Genomic DNA, 17,406 nt, shown 5'->3' on the forward strand with positions numbered 1-17,406 from the left:
GTCAAGGTGTGTGTACTTGTGGATGTGCGATCGATGAGTGATCATCGGCACCAGCTCCAGGACTATCCTTCGTTGCTGCTGCGCTTGTTCCACCAGAGCCAAGGCCCACACTCGAAGCCGTCGAAGAAGGCCCAAGAAGAGCTCTTCCAGCACCTCCAGACTACCTCCCTTCCCGTGGAATGCTTCGACGCGTTGTTGCCGCACTTCCTCGTCTGTCTCGGCAAAGGCGACGCCGCGTCGAAATGGCTTGTGCTACTGTTTGCATCCAATCTCCTGCGCACGGCCGATGTGGTCAACATGGTGATGCACCAGCAGAAGCTCGTGATATCCATCCTTCCTGAAACCTTGGAAAAGTGGTGGCGCCTCGTGGAAGCTCAAGGCACCGCCCAGTCCAACCTGTCCAACCTGCGCGACGGCGTGTATGTTCCGAACGCTGTCCTCCAGCACGAAAAACTCGCTCTCCAAAGCAGCCAATTCTTTGCCCTCGGTCGACTCGTGGACACGCTGGCGCTGCTGCTCCGCGTCACCGACGACGTCGACATCGTGGACTTTGCCACCCGCACATTCCAAGTGATCTTGAAACTTGCGCAAAAAGGCGCGATTCAAAACGTGTTTGTGCGCGTAGCAGACGTCTTGATCACGTGGATCTGCCGCCAGGACACGCCCACGGGCCCACGGTACGTTCACAAAACGTGTTGGTCGTGTTCCCATTTAGCGACCAATCTAGGGACGTCCTTGTGCGCACATTGTTTGACATGCGCGAGCTGTGGGCCGACAACCCGGTGTTCTCGCTGCAACTGATTGCCTCGTTCACCGCCGTACGTTCCATTTGCGACGAACTGATATATGAATACCTGTCAATATTATTGTTATATACATACCGACGGAAAATAATCGACGGGTCGATGTAGGAGATGGAGGCTTGTTGTGCCGAGGACGCGGCCCTCTCGGCCGCAGATCTCCACAGACTCAATGCGATCGTCGTGTGCTTTATGGCAGTAGGCCATGGCCTGCGTTCACTTGGTACGTAATAACAACGGCCACTGTAGTTCTCAAAGCTAATTGTAGTGTCATCGCCTGATGCCATCCTTCGTCGCGTGGTGTATGCATTGACTAGCCTCGGGGATAGATACTTGCTCAGGTTGGCGACATTAGCTAAGACCAACCAAACTCTCAACCCTCGTGACCTGACACAATTGTATTTATGTCCCCCTAGCATCGACACTGTGACTACGTGTGCGCATGCCATGGTGGCCATACAGTCGCAAGACGCGGCGCTGTTCTCGCCGCTCTGCGTCAGTTGTGTGGACCTGCTGCTGTTGCATGCTGCGACATTGTTCCATCGCCACTTGGCCACGGCGTCGGACGTGTCGGTCGTGTTGGATCGAGCTCTCGTTCTCTTGGAAGGGTGTTCCAGTGTTCAGTTTTCCCTTCCAATCGTCAACTTGCTCCATCGCAACTTGCCGTTGAGTTTGCCGTTGGGCGTGTCCCCCAACAACGGGGGTGCCACGCCACCTTCTACCGCACCTTCCCAAGTGACCTTTCTATCGCTCTTGTGCACCACCAGTCAAGCCGGTGTGCTGATCAAGCTCACGCGTGTGGCAGTGCAATGTGTGCGTCTAGGCGGCATCCCTGCGTTGCAAGTACCCTATCATCACAAATCACTTTGTTCACGTCATCCTCCTCCTTATCGTTGTCTTCGTAGGTGTTTGGCTTTCAAGCAGTGTCAGCATCAAATGACATACCCGTGATGTTTTTCCTGATGGTGTTTTGCCTGGCGTTGGCGTCGCCTATGAATACCCCGCTCGCTCCTGGCGATGCCCCGTGTTTAGCTGGGTTGTACACTCGTCTGATTCAATCGTTACCCAAGTGGACCGACACTCCGTTGTTTCTGCATGGAGTCAAAGCTATCCACTGTCTCATGCAGTTCATTCTGCAAGCCCGCGCTGCAGCTACATCTCCGCCAATCAAACCCGCCGATTCGCTCGCTCTGGCCACAATCCTCCTGCATCACGTAGTCGCATCTCCGCAATCGGTCGTTCTTTTCCAGGTCCTGACCGACTTGGTAGCCGAAGCCCCGCTCTTCCAGCTGACGTTGCCGTTGCAAGCTCCGGTTGCGTTTCTAGCGCTCGCCAATCACCCTAACGACATCGTTCGTCGGCATTGCGTGGCCCTCCTGCCGTCCATCACCCCCCATCCATCCCACTTGGCCGTGGCGTTGGATCGCCTCTTTGATTCGGTGCCGAATGTGGCGACTGCTGCGTTGCAAGCCGTGGGGAACCTCGCTGTTGTGAGCTTGGGGAACGCCACCGCCACCATTACTCCGTCGGGACGACCCCAAACGAGTTTCAAACGAGCGGCCAAGCAGACAACAGACTACAAAATCAACTTTAGCCCTGCCCAGTTTGAATTGGTCGTGCGATGGATCGACTCGGGCGACCCCGACGACACGTGCGTCGCGGGGCTCCGACTCGAGCACCACCCCGCGCCGCTCGTGGCGTTGAAGGAGCATGTATGGGCTGCGTCGTCGTGGTGTGTGCTGAATCGACTCCGCACACATTGGGGGAACGCTGGCCACACGTTAGCGGCGCTGGAAAAGCTGCTGCTAAAACCAACGGTGGTGCATCCCCGCCTCGTCGTAGAGTTGCTGCATGCGCTGGAGTTGGCGATTTCGCGCATGCTCGTCGAGACGACATCAATACATGACACGGACAACCACCACCAGCAGCTGGAGAAAGCGCTGTCGTTCTTCAAAACCAATCGCAAAGTGTGCGACGACTGGTTCCTGCGCATTCGACCTGCCCTTGTACGGCTCTGTGATGCCACCGGCGCGTCGGGGCTCGGGAGGCATCACGCGCTGGCCCTTGTGACATCGTTGGCTGCCAAGGCCGCGACGGCAGAGTGGGATGCCGCGATGTATGCATTGTGCAGTGCCAGCTGCGACCTCCAAGACATCCCCGGGCTGCTCGGGTACATGGAATACGCTGCCCACGTCGGCCAATCCAAGCCGTGGATGCCCCCGCTCGCGCTCGAAGCGCAGATGCAGTACGAAGCGGCGACAGCGGGGTACGCTACGATTTTATCGCCGCTGGTGGCGCTCAGTCGGCAGCTCGAGTCGTCAGAGAACCACCGCAATTCGGAAGCGGCGACGGGAGTACAAGCGTACGTGGCTAGCATGGACATGGGTCCCGTGTCGTTCAAGGGAGTGGTGCTGAGATGTGCGCAATGCTTTGCCTACCTCCAAGACTGGGATGGTTGTCGGCAGTGGATGAGCCAAGCTTTACAAGTGGCGGCGCTGTTGCGAACGGTGCAGCACTGGCTGACGGACGAAGTGGAGCAGCTAGCCAGTGCACTGAACGGCCTCGTGGCCGCGTGGGGACTGGAGCTGCGCATGCTGCTTCCAGCGGACCAGCCGCCCGTCGCGTCGAGCACTCATCGGGACCACCTTCCACCGCTGCAGGAGTGGACGGTGCTGTCCGTGGTTGACGACGCCAAAGCGCGCAACTTGCATGACGGCGTCCAAGCGCACACAAAGTGGCTCAAGCAACGGCTGCGGGTCTTGGCTATCGACAACCGAGCGGCTGCCCCTCACAGGGGGGACTCCATGAGCCGGCAGCTGCGGCGCACCCTGATGCAACTCCAGTGCTTTGTCCAGCCCAAGGTGCCCCGGACGTTGTCGTTGGATCCGACCGCGCACGACTTGGGCGTATGGTATCCGCTAGCGTCCCGACTCACCGCCCCCATCTTTGAGTTTGACTTGCAACTGATTCGGTTGGCCAGAAAGCAAAGAAACTTCAATTTGGCCACGACCAAACTCGCCAACGTTGCCGCCACGTCGACAGTGAACAAGCTACTTGTCGACTACGAACAAGCACAACTGCTGCATGCGACGCATCGCCACGCCCAAGCCGTGTCGACATTGGTGCAGTTGCAAGCCAGTTTCTCGGCAACGACGGCAGCAACAACCGACTCGGAACGACGTGTGCAAGTGAAAACGCTCGTCAAATTGGCCGCATGGACAACAGATCACCACCAGCCGCCAATTCGTCAAATGTATTTGCACCACGCTACTACGGTGGACCCGTTGTCGTGTCGAGCGTGGCTAAGCTGGAGCCATTACTGGTACCAGGTATCCCACTCGCAAATGGAATTCATCTCGGCAAACCAACACGAGTACGCGCTGACGATCGACGAAAAGCAACAGTTCACTGCCATCGTCAGCTCGTTCTCGGACCTTGGGGTGATGGCGTCGGCGTTGCTGGCGGCGTTGCAGAACTTTGAATCGTTCGTGTGCCCTGCACCAGTCCCTTGCGTTGAGGCGCTGGATCGCCTCTCCGCATTGTACCAACAGGCACGGACCCGCGTCTTGGCCGGGTACGCGTCCGCCATCCCCGGATACGTCACGTACCTCCAGTGCGCGTCGCCGTCGTCGCTCCAGTCGCATGGCGCCATCGTGACATTGCGACTCCTCGGGCTATTGGTCAAGCATGGAAGCGAGCCATCGCTTCAGTCGGCGTTGGACGCGGCGGTAACCGAGTCGCCTCTGCCGCCATGGGAGCGCATCGTCCCTCAACTGCTATCCCGGCTAGCACATCCCGACTCCAACGCGGCCGCGCGGGTGGAAGCCATCTTGTTGCGCCTTGCCGCGCAGAATCCGCATTTGATAGTGTACCCCGCAGTGGTCGAGTCCACGAAACTGACCGAGGTAAAATCAATCAATCACCCGTTACGACCACATTGCTGTACATGTTGTAATTTTCAGCCAAATCTTGGATTTTTTGTGTGTGTGCTGCGCATTTGCGATAGCCATCGATCGATCGATTGTATGGACTTGATTTGACTGTCAAAATTTGACCCGTGTCACACACAAGTATGGTTGAAGCGACAACTTGATTGGCCACTTCGAGTACTGTTTTGGTTTTTGATTGGTTCCGATGGATTGTCGGCCGTTCGATTCGAGCACCCCCCTCCCATTTCGAAATGAATAGACATTAACAACTCATATTCATTCATTCGTAGGCACTCGATTCCGACCTTGTGGGTCAAGTGCGTCTATTGATTGCTGAACTCCGTCGCATTTCGCTGCTGTGGGACGAAGCGTGGGTGTCGCTGCTGTCGAAATTGTCGACAGATGTCGCCCGACGTAGTCATACACTTGAAAAGGAAGCCACGAGGGTTGAAAGGAATGCGTTTTTGCCTGACAATGAAAAGCGAGCGCTGGCCCAGCGCAAGTTTGTCGCGATGATGAAGCCAGTGTTGTTGGCCCTGGCCACGTTGGCAAAGGACACGATTGAAACCACGTCGCAGACTCCGCATGAACATTGGTTTGCGCATCATTTTGGACCATTGATTACCTCGGCGCTGTCGACGTTTCAGCGCTGTTTGGACCCAAATGACGACCTAGCGCTGCAGTTGCTACGCCCTTCTCAATCTCAACCCACCCACACTCTGTCATCCAGACTGGCGAATCCGTGGGTGCAATGTTTGTGGAGTCCGTTTGAAGACATTCTAAAGCGACTGAACGCCTGTCAACGCCGGTCGAGTCTGCAAATGGCGTCGATTTCGCCCGTCTTGGCGTCGTGGGAATCGTCGTTGGTGCACATGCCGGGCATGCCGACACTGCAGATCCACCGCGTGGCCCCTGACGTGCAAATTCTAGCGACGAAAACCAAGCCAAAGTGCTTCGAGTTGGTCGGATCGGATGGGGTCTCGCACCGGTACCTGTTGAAAGCGCGTGAAGATTTACACCTGGACGAGCGGATCATGCAGTTGCTGGCCACCGTGAACGGCTGCCTTGGCTCGGACAAGCAAGCGAAGCACTACGACTTGTCTGCACGTCATTACAATGTCATTCCGCTAGCAAACGACGTCGGGTTGATTCAAATGGTGCGGCATGTCACGCCGCTGTTTCAGATTTACACGGCGGCGGCCACAACTGGCCCTTCTTCCACCACCACCGCCAGTACCGACGTGAACTCTGTCGCAGCTGCGCCCACTGCGCCGTTTTACGCAAAGTTGAAACAGCACGGGATCACGAATGTGACACCGTCCGGACGCCCCCACTGGCCACTCACAACGCTGCGCCAAGTGTACACTGACTTGGTCAACGAACATCCGAAAACGAACGTGCTGCTACAAGAGTTGATGCGTCGGAGTGCGTCGTTGCAAGAGTTTGGGGCAAAGTCGACTCGGTTTTGCCGCAGTGTGGCCGTCATGTCGGTTGTGGGCTATGTCATTGGTCTGGGGGATCGTCACTTGGACAACATGCTCTTGTGCCACAGCGGAGACCTCGTGCACATCGATTACAATGTGTGTTTTGACAAGGGCAAAAAACTCAAAGTGCCTGAAGTGGTGCCGTTTCGGCTCACGTCGATCGTGCTGGGCGCGCTGGGGCTCACGGGCACGGCCGGCCGCTTCCGCCACAGCATGGAGACGACATTGCGAGTGATCCGCACGTCGAAAGCCAAGGAAACCACCTTGGCGTTGCTTGAAGCGTTTGTGTACGACCCCCTGGTCGACTGGAAAGATGGTATAGTTCTATATATATATTATATATATGTGATGGGGTGTACTTCTAAACGAGGGGTTATGTCGGGGGTACGTAGGGCCAACGCCCAAGAAACTGTGGCGCATGGAAATGAACGTGCAATTGGCGTTGTTTTCGAGCCGAGCACAAGAGCGCAGGGCCGAAGCCAACGCCGCGCTTGCACACGTCATGCACACGTGGCAGGTCGTGGAAGACTTGACAAGTGACCTGGTCCGTGCCGTGGGACCTGTGACAGGGCTCCACGACCAACTTTGCACTTTGCAAGCCACCCAAAACGAATTGCACAAGCAATTGGCCCAGTTGTTGGAGGAGGTCGAGGGTGACGAGGCCACGTCACATCACGAGCAACTCGAACAAGTGTACATGCACGCCAAGGACGAGCTCGACCACTTTTTCGACGAATGTCAAGGTCGGAAAGGCGGTGTCCGCCAATGGCTAGACCTGCCCGACTTGGGGCTGCCAGCGTTGGCCTCGTTTGCTCCAACGGCAATGTCCTTCACGGACTTGTACATCGCCCTCAACTTGGCCGATCGATCCCTGGAACAAAACTGCCACGCCCTGGACAAGGCCACGGACGCGTTGATCGCTTTCTTGCGATCAGTTTCCAAAGTCCAACCGGCTCTGTCCTGGTACGAACGCAAACGACCCCAGTTGTATGGGTCTCTTCGGGGCCCCACGGTGTATGACCAGTGGATCGACTGGGTGGACCAAGCCAGGGCCAGCGATGGGAAGTTTGATGTGCACCAAGTGGTTCAATTGGCCGAGGAAGATACCCGTCTGCGACAATGTCTGGATGGTGTTGCAACTGCTCCTCGTCGAGAGATGCCGCAATTGGCAGTCGGAATCAACGACCTAGACACGACAGGGGCGCACAGTCAGTTGAATGCACTGACCCACGCCCTGTCTGAGCTCAAAACGACGTGGAAACTGTCGAATGCCCAGCTCAAACGAGTGCTTAAAGTGGCCGTTGCGGACCACTGGCGCCGCCTACAAAGTAGTACAGACTTGTCCGTGGACCAGTTGGCCCTTCGGGTGCGGTCGGCGCAGTGGCTGTTCGAGGTGGGAAACATGCCCAAGGGCACGTCGTTCCGCTACTTGCCTCTGGACGAGTGGCTTCTCCATCCCGACACTAGGCCATCTCAGGTCATCCCGGCCTTGATCCCGCTCCACAACTTTTGCCTCGCGATTCGATGTGCGCTACATCTTGTGTACGAGTATTTCCCACGGCTGGCGTACGGAACGTCTGCTACGTCCGTTGTGGAAGCGTTCCGAACGTCGTTGGACCAGGCATATGCGCTACCGTGCTGGTCTGCCCTGCTCGACTCGTTTGGGTGGGTATACGACGACGTCCCAGTGACCACCCTGTCGCAAACCACTGGTTTGGAAGTTCCCACCCATCGCCCTGTTGCGATATGGGACCTCCCTGGTTTACCCTCCCTTCGCCAGTGTCTGAACGCTATGTGTGCCGCTGACATCGCCCTCACTCGAGATGGCAATGTGGAGGCGACGCAGTACTACTGGTTGGACACTCTGGCCACCATCGCACGGATGGTCGCAGTAGACCAACAGCCTCCACATGTAGTAGGATCCTACTTAACAGCCCAGGCAGCGTCGGTGTTGGCTGCCGCGTCCGTCGCGCTCGATGCCTGTCTGCACACCGACATATGCGTGCAGGCGTGGACATTTCAGCCGAGTGACGCCACCACCCCCACCATAATCTCGGCCGACCAACTCGAGGCCGAAGTCCAGCGAGTCATGCCGTTGGATGCGCCGAGAGACTTTGGCTCGTCCCTAGCGTCAAGGTTGCAACTGGACCAACTCGTCGACACGATGGCGGCAGTTGCGACCGCATCCATTGAACAAGCGCAACAAACCCAACTCGCGGCATGGACCCAAGCGTTGGAAGCCCATCGAGATCAACTGGATGCTCTGGCTGCGTGGTGGAATGTGAGCGACCAGGGCGATGCCGTGGACAGGTCCCGCCTCCTCGCGCTACTTCCACACATGAAAGACAACGACGAAACCGCCACGACCCTGGCCCAACACGAGCAGTTGCTTGAAACGTTGCTAGCTCCAACCGCGTTGGCCTTGACAAGACATGCCACGTCCGACGATACACACCGTCGCATTTCGCACGCTGTGGACCAATCGTTGACGGCCACGCACGGCGTCCAATCATTCTCGGCGATAGGGCGGTGGATAGAATACGTCGAGTCGACATTTCGAGACAGCAAGAGCGCCACGTGTCGCGCGGTGGACGCGGAAGGCCACCGCGTGCTCTCGACATTTGTCCAGGCTCAAACAGCGTGGACCACCCACACCCGTCGATCGATAACGTCATCGGACCAGCGGCGAGCTGTGCAACAAGCCTTGGGCCAAGCAATGTCGCAAGCAACGCGCGTTCGCCAGTCGCTGGTGGCCCATTGGCTGGAAATCAGGGATGACGTGGCCAGTCCGTTGCTTGCGTTGGCACAGGCTGTGGCGGCGTTGCTCGACACGGACAAGGCGAAGTCGGCGGCGGTGCTGTGGGAAAACGAACGATTGGTGAAAATCCTATCAAAAAGCACCAAACGCACCCCCGAGCTGGGCGAGTTGCAGGCCGCGGTGAGTGTGTACGAAGCCACGAGTGCAAATCTCCACGCCAAATACACTGCCGTCATGCAGACGTGCGATGACTTTGCACAACAATGTTCGGAAATCAAGGTGGCGGCGGCAGTAGCATCGGCGCCTGCTACGACCATGGCGTCGGTGGTGCGTGGTAACTCTAGCAAGCCTCGCCAGGACAAGTCACTAGCCACTCTCTCGACGGACGACCCGATGACAGTGTTGAACGCGATTCAACAGGTGATTCAAGTGTCATCCGAGATGAGGCCGATTCGACAAGCTATGGAGACGGTGGTTGGGCTATTTTTTGACATTGCCGACCTTGCAACATCGTTGTCCACCCACGAACGATCCACCGACAAGGACGAGGGGGGGGCGGTGGTGGTGGTTGCTGCTGCCTCCCACGACAGCGACAGCAGTAGTGGCGACGATGACAGTGTCACTGACGAAAGCGACGACGACGATGACGTGGCCGTTTCATCTGTTGATGCTGCTGCGGCTGCTATAACCGCCCCAAACAACCAAGTGCAAGCGCGCAACGCATGTGGCCTCCAAGTTCTGCATCGGGTCAAGCAAAAGCTAGACGGGGAAGCGTCGCATCTATCCGTGGAGCAACAAGTGCAATGGCTCATCCAAGAAGCGACCAGCGTGGACAACCTGTGCCAGATGTACGAAGGGTGGACGCCTTGGATTTAACCCCACTGACGAACAACCATGTGGCGGCCTACAAGCCAAAGCTACGGTGGATGGAAATATACAAGTGTTCACGATGGCGTTACCTCGATGGATTTCTAGTGGGAAAGAGGCTCAATGTGCACAACAGTGGCCATTGGACGTGGCCGTCGAACGGACTGGGGAAGGGTGTCATGGTTAGAAGCCCAACGCGTTGGCATGCTCCAGTTGATATCCGACCGTAAATGCAATCAAACAACATTCTTGGTTCAACTTACTTAAGTACGTTTTTGGAGATTGCAGTTGTTGTTTGGTAGTTTCCAAAAGATATTTTTCACATTCTGCTCATGAATTAACTTTGTGATGAGGGTGCCAATAGTATGACGGCAAAGCGTGCCAGCCAGTCCAACATTTCGCCTGGCGGTGTGTGTGCACCCTCAGTTCTGCTGCGCAGGGCAATTTGGATTTGGGGCGATTTACAGTTAATTTGATTTTGCGACTGGGTAAAAAACATTTTCTCCACTTTTATTCTTCTCCAAAGATATATTTTTTCGTCGAAGTATTCGGAAGCAGTGCCACAAATTATCCGGACAACTTGGACAAACGCGCAACATGGGGACAAAGATGGTGTTTGTGACCGTGGGAACGACAAGCTTTGATGACATGGTTGTGGCTGTGGACGCAGACGAGGTGCGCACGATACTCAAGGAGAAGGGATACGACAAAATCCTGTTCCAGATCGGTCGTGGCACATACGAGCCTCGTGCCCTCAACGGCACTCTCTCGACGTCCTTCTATCGGTTCAATGCTGCGTACAAGGACGACATTCGACGAGCGTCGCTCGTGATTAGTCATGCCGGTGCAGGATCAATCATGGACACCCTCGTGGAGCGCAAACACCTGATCGTCATTCCCAACTCGCAACTCATGGACAACCATCAAGAAGAACTTGCCGGGGCGTTGGCTGAGAGGCACCACTTGGTGGCCACCACGTGCACCCTGCTTGCTTCCTGCCTCAAGGCGGTGGATCTGAACACCCTCGAACCTTATCCAGACGTGGACGAGGCTGCATTTCCTTCCTTTGTCGACAGCGTTGTCCACCCGCCGCAACACTCCAAGCAAGCATGACCGCACACGACTCTACCCGCAAACCATCGGTACTCGGCAACGCATGCAGCTTACTACAATCGCGCTGTCTTAAATAGAGCTAGTTACTGAACGAAAACTACAGTAACGAGGACAATAGTATGGATGTCTTGTTGGACTGAACCCCCCCCACCACCGTTGGATTATCGTCGCATGTGACACGGTTAGCCATGGCTAGCTTTTAAATACCCTTACTATGACACTTTCCGTCGCTGGGCCAAGAAATGCTATACCAGGCGTGGTGTGTGTAGAAAGGTGAAATGCCACAGACTTCGAATTCTACTCAACACTTTGTCACATATGTGATGTGGTGTGCAGTCAGGTGAGTTTTATTCCTTTCTCAACGGCTTTCTTCCTGCTACAACTACAGTAGTACTTCGAAGTAAGAGATTCCTCTAAACGAGCTGATTCACAGCATGTACACTATGGGCGTTGCCAACCAAGCTGTTCGAGACGAAAGTGAATGACTACGTGGGCCAACTCTTTCGCCGTGTGTACTTGATGCTCTCACGGGAATATTCATGGCGATGGGTCGACGATGCAAGTTGAGCGGGGCGATGCTCGAGTATTTCAAGCTGGACGAGGGGGCGATCCGATGGAATTCCTCTAGCGCACGCCCTGACATGACATCGCATTGTCGGATTCCATCCGATCCAGTAAGATGCTCCTGGAGTTTTAGTCCCCACCGACGAACCGTGTTTGTGGTCTTCTACTGTAGTACACTACAAGCAGGCCGCCCTCGACGGCCAAAGCAATCATTCGTAGTACACTACTACTACGTGTATGTAGTTAATGGAGATAATACTGTACAAGTTCACATTGACGTACAAGGTTTTGGGGCAAGCCCAAATTGATTTCGTTCAGGAAATACAGATTGTGATGTATTAATTTGCATATATTTTGCTATTTTTGCAGTTTGTGCACCCAAACTTGCGAATACTGAGTTTGTCCTACAATTTTGTGGAGGGCTTTATTTTATTAGTAACGTTATTACATACTTTTTCTTTTGTAATAATAATAAAATAAAACCCTCCACACGAAAGATCAATCTCTCGTATATGTATGTAGTCTGGTGCAAAATATATGCAAATTAATACATCAAAGCCTCTATAAATTGATATTTCTAGAACGAAATGAATTTGGGTTTGCCTCAAAATTCTTCTATCCGGAAGAATTTGACTACTGTACCGTAGCTTATTTTCGTTTGCGAGATTTTTGGCAGTCGTCCATTATTTATATAATTGCCCTTTTTGTGCAAAGTCAATTGTAGTGTATTGTTATCGTTGAATCGACTAGACAGACTCTTACTCAATGCGCGTGACGGTGGCCAAGGGATGCTGCAGGGACGGGTTTGGCCATGGGCAGGGACTCGTGGTAGAAGCCCAACGCCTTCGCATGCTCCAGTTGATACGAGTTGACATCGGATTTCTAACGCCATCAACAAACTATTGTTAGTTAAATGGCCTTTTTTGGAGATTGCTCTTGAGTTTCCATGACACACGTACATTGAGGACCCGTCGCGTGGGTCCAGTGCTGCATATTTTGTGCACTGTGCTCAAGTAACTTTGCACGCGAAGCAGCGTTTCGGGGTCTGTGCTCGCAGAGGCCGTGAGTTCCACAAACGGAATGAGCACGCACGGATGCATGAAGCGAATGCCGAGGAAGTTGGCCGGGCGGAGGCATCCTGCAGCAATGTCGTTCACGTTCAACGATATGCTAGAGGTGCCCAAGATGGTCGTGGGAGGGGTCAGTCTCTCCAGTTCACGGAGAAGGCTCTTCTTCAATGCCAAATCTTCCGGAATCGCTTCGATGATCAACTGCGGCGCATGCTCCGCCACTCCTTCCAGCGTATGGACCCCGCGGATGTTCTTGACAGCATTGCCCACCATGATTTGAGGGATGTATCCCAGTCGCCACAATGGCTGCAGGACGGCATAGCTGGCGTGTCGAAGGGCGTCCGGCGTCGTGATCGTTGGGTCGCGGTCGAACAGGACCACTTTCACGCCATGCATCGCCAGATCAAATGCGATGGCACTACGCATATTCCAGTGGTGCCAAGAAAGAACTAGTACAGGAGGTGGCTTTGTACCTTCCTAGCAATCCAGCGCCGATGATACCCACTGTCGTGATGCCTTGCATGGAGATGCCACCGACCATGATGACACAAGATGCGCTTTTGTGATTCTGCAATATGATTGGTTGAAACTATTATGTAGAATCGCGATTGCATTGGCTGAAATGATTTCCATCGTAAGGTGTGTATTATTATTTCCGCCCGGATTGCTTTGCTTGGCGAATTTCTCAATTCTCCAATTTTCCTTGTAAATGTAAATTCCTCCCACATGTTTGACTTGAATAATGTATGCCAGATTTGAGCACCGAAATTCTCAGAACCTCTTAATAGTAATATTTATAAAGTGTACAGGGTATTGAATGTAGAATTCTCTTTAATTATGAGATTACATCAATTGTCAACGAAAGCAAATACTAAATGCTAAAGGTATTATTTACCTGAGTCCTAATTTTGTCCAATTATCGTCGTTTCATGATTCTGATTGGCTGCCAACTGGGTAGTACTCGCAGTATTTACAACACTATTCTTCATCGCCAGTTTCAAAAAACCATAAGCTAGCTGTCAGTGCCTCTGCAGCGATCCATAGCAGAGCCGCGTTTTATTAACGAATAGTACACGGAAGGGCATCCAATGACTCATGAACAGCCAACGCAATTGCATGTTATACATGCGATCAGTGGGAAGCACACTTTTCAATGGGATAAAATACTTGTGGGAGGCGACCGGTCGGCTAGCGTTGCTACGTAGTACTATACGTATAGTATTACCTTAGTACTGCTTTGACACTGTGAGTTTAACTGGAATGCCTGCGCCATGTACGTCACCAGAAGCTTGACGCTTGTGGTCAGAAGGTAATAGGTTGATATATCCGGAGTACATGACGCCTTTATGACCAATCAAATAGCATTATGTACGTAATCGGAGCTGGCTCTTTCAGTCCGCAGAAAGAACATCCAGCGCATGGAACTCAGACGGCAATGTTTAGAATTCCGTTTTATATTTGTTTCGAACACTGCACCACTGCAAATTTAAGGGATGTCAAGCAGGCAGTTACTACTACGGTATTAATATTGCTTCATAAGCTGCTCCCGTACAAATCACACTGAAGCTAGAGTAGCCCAGTAATGCGCAGCTGTTGAAGCTAAGTAGCGCAAAGGAACTCAATGTGGTCTCACAGTATGAGTTTCTTGCCCCATATTGTTGCGTCATGTGGAACGGAGGTCCGCTTGGACGTTAACAGTGAGGTTATTGGTTAGCATTAGTACATTTCAGGTTGAACTTTAAAGACGTTTAGAAGACGTTTTATAAAAGTTAAAAACGTTTGCTATCAGCTTTCCAAATCAAGACCAGCAAATTGTACTTTTTTTCTCTTGCAGTATTACACTTGGTATATGTATGGATGATTAAAAATTATTTACCGCCAACTCAATTTCCAATTCGAAATGGCTCCCACAGGCGAACCCGCGGGCGGCAGCGGCACGCCGTCGACACCCAGGGCAGCGACAACCACAAATGGAAACACCACGCGAGATTCCATCGGTTCGATCATGCACGAGTTCGTGGACTCGTTCCCGATCGATATGGATTCGCGACAGTCCATCTCGGACCTTGGCAAGGTGTTATTTGCGGATGGGAAGAAGGACAGCAGTGTAGCACCATCGACACCGTACGTTGAAAGTTGTTTTCGTTCATGGAGTACTAATGATCTCGTGGGCAACAGGAAAGTGCCATACCAAATGCCCAAAGAAATCAAAGGCATTCCGCGTCAAAAGCAGCAGGACGTTATGGGGATTACCGCGTCTGGTCGCGTGGCGCTGCCCCAAGGCAGTGTCCGCAAACTGCTGCAGACGCAAGGTACGTGTGTCTACACCTGTGTTTGTTACCGTCTGATGCCATGGTAGGTAAAGCCATCCCAATGCGGTGGACGACCGAGGAAGACGAAATGCTGCGCCAGGCGGTGGACACCCACGGCGAACGCAATTGGAAGTCCATCGCCGAGATCGTCCCGGGGCGCAACCACACGCAGTGTCTGCAGCGGTGGACCAAAGTGCTCGCGCCGGGCCTAATCAAGGGCCACTGGCGACCCGACGAAGACGACGTGCTGCGTCAGTTGGTCGCCGAAGGTCGCAAGAATTGGGGCCAAGTCGCGGCGCGGATTCCTGGACGCACGTCCAAGCAATGCCGCGAGCGCTGGTACAATCATTTGGACCCCAACATCATTCGAGGGTAAGGTATCCATAAACTGCAGCATACATCGCGTCCGATCGACGACGCTTGGGCAACGTGAGACTCATGTGTGCATGCTTTGTTCCTTGTGTGAGCAGAGACTACTCCATGGAAGAAGATCAAATCATCATCGAAGCCCAGCAGCGCATTGGGAATCGGTGGTCGGCCATCGCCGCCATGTTGCCAGGACGTACTGAAGACGCCGTGAAAATCCGGTGGAAGTCGTTGTGCCGCACGAAATCGGGGTACTCCATATTTTTTCATCATTGCAACATATGAGATTTCAATCGCAATATTTTAAACGTAAACCTGTGAGTAGCCGCAACCGCAAAGCCGCCCAGCAGGCGGAAAAGGACGGCAAAGTGTATGACCATCATGTGATGGGCCACCCCAACGGCGCTCCTTCGTACCACATGACTCTACAAGGAGGAGGGTACCCGCAACATCAACAGCAGCAATCGCCGCACCACCATGTCCTGGACGACCAGTACAAGCAACATGGGCAGCAGTACCATCATCATCAAACGATGTCACATACGCCACACGGGGGAAATGAAGGGTATCATCAGCCCCCTCCAAGAGACGTGTTCCAGTCGGCGTATCCCCAACAGCATCAGCAGCAGTCGCATCACCCACCCCAAATGCAAATGCATCAGATGGCCCCCCCCCACACTCCACCGAGCTTTCAGTCGTCGTCGTACAATGCATCCTTCCTCCAAAAGATGAACGCTCCCCCGTCTTATCTTCAACAACCCCCCCCCGAGTCATTCAATGCGTACTTTAACCACCACTCCCCCCACTCTGGATATGGCCGTCCAACGAACGGCGGTGCCACTCCAACGTCCACTGGTTACCAGCCCACCCCGTACCCGCCGCCGGCGCAGTCGACCCCCCTACCCCCCGACGCAATGTTTCATCCAAATGCCCACAACCTCCATCAACAGCAACAACATCACCAGCAGCAGCAACCATCTCCACTACCACCACCACCACCCTCGATGAAGGCGGAACCGACGTCGTTTCACCTGCCCGACGAGAACGGCAGCAGCAGCACTACCCCCTCGAACGGTGTCGCAGCGTCGTTTGCGTCCCCGAGGCATTCATTGGTGTCGAGCTTTGTCCAGTCTCTCAACACGCCGCTACCGTCCAGCGAGTTTGCGGCGACTCATCCCCGCCCGGCGGCCGCAGCGCTCAACTTTGCCGCGTCGTTCGCCCAAAGCCAGGCCCCCAAGGACAGACACCCGCCGGCCCCTTCTGCTATCAATGTGGCGGCGTCCTTTGCCAACAATCGCGCCGCTTCTTCGACCCCTCGTTCGGACAATGCAGCAGCAGACCCCGACCACAAGAGACCTCGACTGCCGGTCAATATGGACGCGGCCAGGGCCGCCGCCGCGCGCCGTATGCGACAAGGTGACAATCATGCCGATTTCATGCCGCCCGCCGACGTCGCTCCCATGGGCGGGGACATTCCGCGCATTTCCGTCTCGGATATCAACCTCAGCGAGCTCGGCCCCATCGAGGAAATGTGGAGAGTCTCGAGCGACATGAACCGCTTGTCCTTGTAAATAGTAGAATGAATACAGTGTACATATACATGGATGGCTATAAGATGATAATCAAAAAAAAGATTTGTTGTTTGAATATATTCAGTACTACTACGTAGTACAGTAGTATTAATACGTACAGTAGGATGAGTTGAAAATAAATTATGTTAAATATTCTTTTAAAAATAGTTATTTTAATTTTACCTTTATTCATAGCAATAGATTATTTTACTTAAGATTTTTAATTAAATTATTAACTTACCTCCGATTGGAAATGATTGATACTTCGAATTATTTATATGGATTTCAAATATCCGTGATAGTATCATGTGTCATCCAGACGTCATCCAACATTAATATTAGGTCATATCCTAATTAGTAGAGATGAGAGTAAATTAGGATTATGCTAGGTCATTGCACACAGGCCTCGTCCGGGAGCGGCACGGCCTGCGGCCTACCTGCCGCTGCCCGACAAGAAGAAAAGATAGATCATTCGGTGAAGTGAGAAGCTTAGATCCGCGCTCTTGTACGGCCGCGCTTGCGCAGACAGCCTCCCGGGCGCTCGGGGCCAACGTGAGGCTTGGTCACTACTA

At 53.7% G+C, this 17,406-nt stretch overlaps 4 protein-coding genes across 5 annotated transcripts; 3 read left to right on the forward strand and 1 right to left on the reverse strand.

Annotated features, from left to right (window-relative positions):
- Window positions 1–26: 26 nt before the first annotated feature.
- H257_05052 (hypothetical protein) lies at window positions 27–10,212 on the forward strand. Its single transcript, XM_009829770.1, has 9 exons — window positions 27–677; window positions 728–818; window positions 912–1,023; window positions 1,069–1,141; window positions 1,217–1,643; window positions 1,706–4,705; window positions 5,020–6,529; window positions 6,606–10,105; window positions 10,192–10,212. Exons 1-8 carry the CDS (start codon window positions 34–36, stop codon window positions 9,845–9,847), a joined length of 9,099 nt encoding a protein of 3,032 aa, XP_009828072.1. The 5' UTR covers window positions 27–33; the 3' UTR covers window positions 9,848–10,105; window positions 10,192–10,212.
- A 198-nt stretch (window positions 10,213–10,410) lies between these two features.
- Window positions 10,411–11,099, forward strand: H257_05053. 2 transcript variants are annotated; one of them, XM_009829772.1, is made up of 2 exons: window positions 10,411–10,513; window positions 10,562–11,099. In XM_009829772.1, exons 1-2 carry the CDS (start codon window positions 10,436–10,438, stop codon window positions 10,949–10,951), a joined length of 468 nt encoding a protein of 155 aa, XP_009828074.1. In that variant the 5' UTR covers window positions 10,411–10,435; the 3' UTR covers window positions 10,952–11,099. The 2 variants fall into 2 exon arrangements, with proteins under 2 accessions (XP_009828074.1, XP_009828073.1); XM_009829771.1 differs by having other exon boundaries at window positions 10,411–11,099.
- Window positions 11,100–12,189: 1,090 nt separating this feature from the next.
- On the reverse strand, window positions 12,190–13,148 carry H257_05054 (hypothetical protein). The gene is made up of 3 exons (XM_009829773.1): window positions 13,059–13,148; window positions 12,475–13,003; window positions 12,190–12,397 (listed from the first exon to the last, which is right to left on the reverse strand). Exons 1-3 carry the CDS (start codon window positions 13,124–13,126, stop codon window positions 12,278–12,280), a joined length of 717 nt encoding a protein of 238 aa, XP_009828075.1. The 5' UTR covers window positions 13,127–13,148; the 3' UTR covers window positions 12,190–12,277.
- A 1,337-nt stretch (window positions 13,149–14,485) lies between these two features.
- Window positions 14,486–16,912, forward strand: H257_05055 (hypothetical protein; the record flags this gene model as incomplete). The annotated part of the gene is made up of 5 exons (XM_009829774.1): window positions 14,486–14,709; window positions 14,764–14,897; window positions 14,945–15,269; window positions 15,368–15,514; window positions 15,589–16,912. 5 exons carry the CDS (start codon window positions 14,486–14,488, stop codon window positions 16,832–16,834), a joined length of 2,076 nt encoding a protein of 691 aa, XP_009828076.1. The 3' UTR covers window positions 16,835–16,912.
- Window positions 16,913–17,406: the final 494 nt, after the last annotated feature.

Source organism: Aphanomyces astaci (assembly GCF_000520075.1).
Source record: "Aphanomyces astaci strain APO3 unplaced genomic scaffold supercont1.9, whole genome shotgun sequence".
Taxonomy (NCBI): domain Eukaryota; phylum Oomycota; class Saprolegniomycetes; order Saprolegniales; family Verrucalvaceae; genus Aphanomyces; species Aphanomyces astaci.